Source organism: Mastomys coucha, unplaced genomic scaffold, assembly GCF_008632895.1.
Source record: "Mastomys coucha isolate ucsf_1 unplaced genomic scaffold, UCSF_Mcou_1 pScaffold4, whole genome shotgun sequence".
NCBI classification, from domain to species: Eukaryota; Metazoa; Chordata; class Mammalia; order Rodentia; family Muridae; genus Mastomys; species Mastomys coucha.
The window spans coordinates 41,840,289-41,848,278 of record NW_022196910.1 but is presented as its reverse complement, the minus strand read 5'-3'; the positions used below and the strand labels follow the sequence as shown (position 1 = coordinate 41,848,278).

Below are 7,990 nucleotides of genomic sequence, written 5' to 3'. Positions count from 1 at the left end.
TCTTAGGTTCTTTACACTTTCAGAAATTAAAAAAAAAGAAAAAAATCACTGTTATATTAACAGGAGAGAAACAAATATTTACTTACTTGATCTTTGATACTCAGTTTATTGAGTAAAACCACACAAAATGGGAATCAATAAGCTAATAAGTTGTGCCCACTTTATGTTAATAAACTTGAATTTGCTTCATTTGTGTCTCAAAAACAATCCATTTGCTAATTTAATCAGTCAGGAGAAACATTTCTAATCAGCAAGTGATTTTTTTTTAATTGCAAAGTGTTACCTAGCAGTAATTTTCACAAGTACAGGAAAAGTAAAGGCCTTGTAGCCTCCATGACTAACACCATATTCGAGCCAGGAAAGCCTCAGAGACCCCATAGAGGGTTGTTTCTTCTCTAGGCAGTGGTGCTTAGACTCTCAGGACTCATTCTAGAAGCTGCTGTTAATCTGTGTCCCTTAGGCCAGGGCTTCTGAATGTCTCGATGAGAACCCTGAAACACTAAAGAATATGGTAAACTCTTTTGTCTTGCTAAACCATATTTCCTAATTTTGGGAAAACAATCTAACCCTTCAGCTCTCAGCTCCTAAAGTGTACACAGCTAGACCCATATGAAAAAAAGCAGGAACAACGATGCTTTAAAACAGAGCAGAAAAAAAGTAACTGGAACAGAATGTGGCATTTCCCCTGGCCTGTTGCTGACTGCCCACATACAACGTGCTTAAAAATACCCACTCTGGTACCTCTTTTCCTCATTTACAATGATGCAAGTGGACATTTAAAAAAACATGATATTGAGCAAGTACTCCATCCAGGGATACAGGGAAGAGAACTTCTGCCAAGCAAGGCTCCCAGTTTGAAGTTCAGGTTGTGTCATTGAGCTCTTCTTATTGGCCAGGCTTTAACAATATTATTTTAAGACTATTTCTCAGTATCCCAAAGGTAATAGCATCTGTCTTTTAAGAAATAAGGAAAATAACGATGGCCATGAATTCTTAAATGCAGTTTGGATTTAAAGAAACATGTAAAGAGACATTTCTTCTTCTTCTTCTTCTTCTTCTTCTTCTTCTTCTTCTTCTTCTTCTTCTTCTTCTTCTTCTTCTTCTTCTTCTTCTTCTTCTTCTTCTTCTTCTTCTTCTTCTTCTTCTTCTTCTTCTTCTTCTTCTTCTTCTTCTTCTTCTCCTTCTTCTCCTTCTCCTTCTCCTCCTTCTCCTTCTCCTTCTCCTTCTCCTTCTCCTTCTTCTCCTTCTTCTTCTTCTCCTTCTTCTCCTTCTTCTCCTTCTTCTTTATTAACTGAGCCAGTCACTAACTCTTTGACTGTCACCTTCAGGGTGGCTGTCTTTCTAACATTGTTTTAGTTAGGCACATTTTGAAGTTTCAATAGCACACCCCCTCTACTGTAGTGGAGAACTCCAACAAACTCCTGAGAGTCCAAAGGCGGCCAGCAGACTATGCACTGTGCTTTGATGATTCTTGCAGTTAGTATACACTGGGGGTTCATAACTGTTCTAATGAAGTTTAAACACTTTTTATGGTGATACAGGGGAGATGCAAAAAGTACGTGTGCCTAGGTGAAGTACGAAGCTGACCAGTCACGTAATGTATTGATACACTGTTCTACTAAAATCCAAAGTCATGGGACCTCCACCCCCCCAGTTTTCCTTCCATTCGTTTTAGAATATTGTATTGTAGGCATCGTGTTTTAATCCTTTCCCCAATCTAAAAATAAAATGTATCCTATGGGAAATTGGTCTCCTGTCTAGTCTTTACTTACGGAAGACTCTACTAGTTAATCGCTAGCCATTATTTCTGGCTGCACACCTGGCTTCACTACACCGGTATAATATATGCAGTCAGGCTTTGGAGAATTTATTTCAATTTACATACAGTTGTCCAAATCCTCTGGCGAGCTTGATGTGTGATCTGACACTGTCTCCCCCAGCAGGCTCTGCCTTTGCTCTTGATGCTAATAGCCCAAGGCTCCGGCGGTCCCTCTGGGGAATCCGCAGTAGGACTAAGGAGTCGGAAGAGGGGTGACTGCGGGGCTTGTTGCGCTGAAGATTTACAATGTACTCTTGCAGGCAGCTCAGCAACCCCCTCTGTGGCTGTGGGTGTCTGGTGTGACAGAGCGGAGAAAAGCTCTCTCTAATCTCCCAGCGCCTGCCTCTGCCGCTAAACCTCTCCCCTCCCTCCTGCCTTCCCTTCCTCCTCGCTCTCTCCCTCTCTCTCCTTCCCGTTTCTCCGGGAGTTTCAGTGCCTGAATGCAGCTGGAGTACCCTTGGCAGTCTAAACCCGGAGCCCGTGTACACACACACAGACATACACGCACACGCGCGCACACACGCGCACACACATGCACACGCGCCGGCACACACGCACTTCAGTTCTCCCCCCCGGGGACACGGCTCAGACCTTCATCTACCTGAAGTGGACGCCCCGGCCGGACACTTCTTCACTTGTCTTCTCCGGAGGGCAGAGCATCATCGGAACGCGGGAGGCTTGCTGCCCAGTCCGCAACCTCACGCCTTTTACCGCCTCCACTGCTTAAAGTGTCCAGGGTGGAGAAGGCTTCTCCAAGACGGATGCTCCGCTGCCGTGGGACTTCCTCCGGCTAGCTTACTCCAGTTCTTTCCTAGGTCCTCTGATCCATCCTCTCCTCTCCCACTGCGGGGTGGAAGGCTCCTGCGCCTTCCCGGCTGCCGCCGCCGCTGCCGCAACTGTTTTGGTGAGCACATCCCACCCAGAAGACGGAACGCTGCTGGAGTGCGGGGAGCTGGGTGAAGCCCTAACTTGCCCCCCTGTTCAGTCGCTCTCCCCAGCGCTCCCTTTCTTCCTGGCCGAGCCGAGGAGAGAGCAACCGCCGCCAGCCTGGGAGAGTGCGGTGCCCGGGAGGACACGCGAGCCGCAGGCGCACAGGGGCGGGGGCGGCGTGTGCCCGGGCGCCCCGTGCTAGCCCGACAAGTAGCGCGCACCCGGCGAGCGACACGCTCCCCAAGTTGGGCGCGTCCCAGAGCTGGTTGCCCCGCCATCCGCAGCTGGTGTCTGGAGAGAGGCGGGGCTGATGGGGGTCGTCTCGGTCGTCACTAGCCTCCAGAGTCTCTCTTAAGAGAAGAATCTGAGCTGGCCTCCCTAGGGTCCCAGCCCGCGTCGCGCCCTCCGCCCGCGTACAGTCTCCGATGACTGCGCTGGAGGTGGTCCGGGTGGCCCGCCCGCTAGGGGTGTCGGAGAGGGCGGGGGAAGAGGAGGAGGCGGTGTGATGGCCCTGGACGGCGAGAGGGGGGAGCAAGAGGAGGAGAAGAAAAAGAAGAAGAAGAAAAAGAAGAGGAAGAAGAAGGAGGAGGAGGGGGCCGAGAAGAGCAGTTCACCCTTTGCGGCCACCATGGGAGAAGACGACGCGGCGCTCCGGGCAAGCGGCAGGGGGCTCTCGGACCCGTGGGCTGACTCGGTGGGAGTGAGACCCCGCACCACGGAACGCCACATCGCAGTGCACAAGAGGCTTGTGCTGGCCTTTGCCGTGTCCATCGTGGCACTGCTGGCTGTCACCATGCTGGCCGTCCTGCTCAGCCTGCGATTCGACGAGTGTGGAGCAAGCGCGGCGATGCCCGGCACCGACGGCGGCCTCGGGGGCTTCCCCGAGCGCGGCGGCAACAGCAGCTACCCAGGATCTGCCCGGCGCAACCACCACGCGGGTGGGGAATCTTCGCAGCAGCGTGAGAGCAGCGAGGTGGACACCCCGGGGACCCCGTCTGCCCAGCCGCCGTCGGAGGAAGAGCAAGAGCCTTGGCAGCCCTGGACGCAGCTGCGCCTATCCGGCCACCTCAAGCCCCTGCACTACAATTTGATGCTCACCGCTTTCATGGAGAACTTCACCTTCTCTGGGGAGGTCAACGTGGAGATCGCATGCCGGAACGCCACCCGCTACGTGGTACTGCACGCCTCCCGGGTGGCGGTGGAGAAGGTGCAAGTAGCGGAAGACCGGGCGTTCGGGGCTGTCCCGGTTGCAGGCTTTTTCCTCTACCCACAAACGCAGGTCTTGGTGGTGGTGCTGAACAGAACCCTGGACGCGCAGAGGCATTACAATCTGAAGATTATCTACAATGCCCTGATAGAGAACGAGCTTTTGGGCTTCTTCCGCAGCTCCTACGTGATCCACGGGGAGAGAAGGTATGGAGGGAGGCGGTGCCCCGTGCTGCCCCACCCCGCCAGGCGGCTTGCTCTGCTGAGCGAGCGCAGGCGACCTCGGGGACCCAGCTGGCTTCTAATATCCAGGAGCCCGGGATTAGGGGAAGGAAGCCAAGGTGAGGTGGGATGGTCCTCTCGAACCATAGGGGTCTCCCGGATGCCTGGCCTCTCTCACTGTTGCTAAGTCTACAAACTCAGCAATACCAAAAGATGAATATTGCTTTTCCCCTAGGTCGGACTTTCCTCCTCTAGACTTGTAATGCAGCCATTTGGGCTTTTGCTTGTTTCCCTAAAAGTTGCAGTTCCTAAATAATGACAAATGTAGAAAAGAACTTCCTAGGTTCCAGCGGAGGGAAATAGCTGCTAAGGAAAGAGTAAGTAGCAGAGTAACCCAGCTATCAGGTTAAGGCAGACACGCCCCCTCCCCTTGACAAGCCCACCTCCCTTGAAGATGGGAGATTCAGAACAAGCCCAGACTTTGGCTTTGTAAACTTTTCCCAAATTGCAAGCTAAGATTTTGAGCACAAAGAGAACTTGCAGGGAGAGGCGGGGCAGGGGCTGGGGGCTGTAGTGGCAGTTTGATTATCAGAATGAGAGAGAGGGATGGATCTCTGAGGCACTTTGATCTCTCCTGAGAGTTCCTGGTTCCATTTGGTTCCTCAGCTGCTGCCAAAAGAAATGACTATACCCAGAAGGGAGGGAAAGCTTGCAGTTAGTCTCTAATGCCTTTGTTGGGTTAGATTTGGGCTACATTCTCATAGATTTTTGAGAAGCAGGGGCTTCAGAACCAACAGTTCTGTGTCCAGGTCGCGCCACAGTCCTAACAGTTGTGAGAGTTGGAGGAAAGGGTCGAAGTTGAGGATGCTTGCCCATGACTGACAGGTGCTTCTAGTGCTGATTGCTGCCTGCCTGCCTCCGGGGGGTGAACTATGGTCCACTTGACCCCTACAGGGTTCACGCAGCCGGCACCACTCTATCACAGGTGGGAAAATAAAAGCTCTGGAAAGTCATCATTTGACTTAGATCACAAAGTGAGACCCAGATAATTTGGCACCAGAGCTCATATTTTAAATTCTAACTCCGGTGGTAATAATAGTACTACTCTCTGCATTATAGGATCGATCAAGATGGTCTTGAAAAGCACATCATCCAAAGCCAAGCCTGCCGTATAGTGCTTCAAAGTTCAAATGAGTGTCTTGTGGTAGTAAGCTTTTCCATACACTGGTCGAATGAATGTGTGAGTGAATGAATGAATCCATCCTGTTTTCATTGCACTTAAAATAACTTCACTTAATTAAATGACTATAGGGCAGACAAACAGCCAGGTTGGACTCATAAATGAAACCATCATCTATAGGTAGGATGATGATTAGTAAGAGGCAGAGCCTCTTCTTTCTTTCACTGAGTCTCTTCTTAACAGCAGGAAGCTGAGGCTCAGAGCAGCCCAGGGCACCTGAGGTCAATAGATTGTTGTCAGAGAAGGGGAACTTGAACTTTGGTTTGCCCAGTCCTGCACCAGAGCTCAAGGTACTTAGAGACTCTCAGAAACAATTATTGTGGCAGAGACTGGGAAAAATCTCATTGTAGTGTGGAAGTGTACAAAGGTTTTATTATTTATTGAGTGCTGTGAAGTCACCTCACATAACCCTCCATGTGTGAGTAGTAGTGTGATAGGTACAGCTTCCGGGAAGCTAATACATAAATCATTCATTTCCTAACAAGATTGGGTATGGAGAATTTAAACCCTTTGCCACCACTGCCTCTAACACAGATTACAGATTAAGAATATTTTTAAGCCCCCAAATTATATAAAATACCAGAAAAGGCACAGGAGGCAGATTTGCACGCTGTTCTTGGAAACAGGTTCATCATGTCAAAATGTCAATGGGGAAAGTTGCACATCATCACTGATAAATCTTACTGTGGTGAGAAAAATACTCCCTCGAAAATTCTTTTTTTTTTTTTAAGCCATGCCAAGATGTATTTGGCAGAACTCAGCTTGTTTTGGTCAGTGCTTTCAAATTAAGAGGACTCTAAAAAACGACCAGATGTTTCCGCTTGCCCTGTAACGGATTTCTTCTGCCCACAGTCCATGTTTGTATTCAGACTTTCTTCTTCGGTTTTCCCTAGAGATGTAAATACTTTGGCTGCAAGTTTAACCTGATGCACATGTGCTATCCAGAAGAAATAAATGCAGGATTCAATGCTTGCAAAATCTCAGGATGGATTTATTTCTAAATACTATCTTAGAGAAAGGTTATGTCTTCCAACCCCAACAGCAAAGTGAATGTTATAATTTATCGACTGTTATGTCTGGAGTAGACAGGACAAAATTAATACTTTTATTAAATTTTATAAGTATATCAATGATTTCACAAACACACCAACATTCCATACATTAACTTTTGCTGTTCTTCTTATTGTAGCTACTTAGAGGATTTTAATGCTGACCAATATTAGGAGCTTAGCCAAGGATAGCCTTTTATTGACAATGATTTTTGTCCTAAAATTTCAACATGAATTGGCATTAAAAAATCCATTTTCTAAAAGGACACAGATACAAACTCAGAATTTTCACTTGATTAATGATTACAGATCTTGATCTTTAGTTAATCATCATTTTTGCCAATTTAATTATAGGATGATTTCTCTAATGAAAACAAATACTTAATCTGCCAACAGTGGTTACACTGAATAGCTTGAAATGCTTAAAAGAGCCACACCACAGCTTCCTTTACTTTGGTTAGCCCTGTGGAAGCAGTAGCTACTTACTAGCTGATCATTCTTAGTTTTGTCCCATTTCTTGGAGAACTTAAAGAAGAACTGTCTTTTTCATTTGTTTTCTTGAGACAGAGTCTCATGCCTGGATTGCAGCTCACAAACTGCCTGCCTTAGACTTCTGAGTGGTGGATTAATAGATGTGTACCAACCTATCTAGCAGTAAGAAAGATCTTTGGCAAGGGGGAGATTAGACTGTGTGCTGTGATGTATTCCTTGACCCCTGGAAGTTTTTATCGTCCAGTACATGCTGGAGAGTGCCCAAGTCTCTCCTACAGGGAAGACTGTGTTTCCCAACACAGTAGACGAACTTCTCAATGAAGCCCAAGATTCCTTAATCACAGACAAATCTGCCATTCTTATTTATTCAGTTGGCTAGGAGAAAGCCTGCCACTTGTTGAATACTAGAAGTAGCAAGTTATCCTAAAATTGAGATGTTTATACATATACAATAAATTATCACCTTCACTCAGAACACATACATTTTGTCCAAGTACATGTGCATCAGGCAGATAAAAGGAATTGTGTATTTATGCCATCGTCTCTTACAGGAGAATACACTTGCTTAGAATTAGGCAAAATGTTCATTTACCTGAAGTAATTGCCGCTTTTGGGTAGCCAGATGGTATGCACACCCATGTTCAAAGTAGGGTACCTTAATTTAGATCCAGATGGTCGGATTGAAGGCGGAAATTTACTCAAAGTAAATGAACATTTTATTCACTTTTGAAAAGGAGACTATTTTTCTTTGACAAACTTTGATTGGGTCTATAATATGCCAAAGTGACAGAAGACAGAACAAAAATAGATGCTCTTTTTCTGTAAAGGATTGTTTGAGAGAAGCTACTAGGATCTCTGAAAAAGTGACACATAACAGTTCTTCTAGAGAATCAGGGGTCATTCTTTTGCCAGAATCCGTGGGATATGGTGGATTTTCTTTCTTGATAGGCATATACTCCTCTGTGGTTTTATTGTACAGAGTTTGATGCTGTGTGTGTGTGTGTGTGTGCGTGTGTGTGTGTGTGTGTGTGT

The 7,990-nt window shown here is 47.1% G+C and overlaps 1 protein-coding gene across 4 annotated transcripts in view; it reads left to right on the top strand.

Annotated features, from left to right (window-relative positions):
- Nucleotides 1–1,999: 1,999 nt before the first annotated feature.
- Nucleotides 2,000–7,990, top strand: part of Trhde (thyrotropin releasing hormone degrading enzyme) — a 392,302-nt gene continuing 386,311 nt past the window's right edge. For 3 of the 4 annotated variants that reach the window (XM_031350072.1, XM_031350071.1, XM_031350069.1), the window contains exon 1: nucleotides 3,007–4,162. In XM_031350072.1, the coding sequence (XP_031205932.1) occupies nucleotides 3,255–4,162 (908 nt within the window). In that variant the 5' untranslated portion in view covers nucleotides 3,007–3,254. Of the gene's footprint in view, nucleotides 4,163–7,990 lie in introns of all 4 variants that reach the window. The other variant, XM_031350070.1, reaches the window with a different exon arrangement.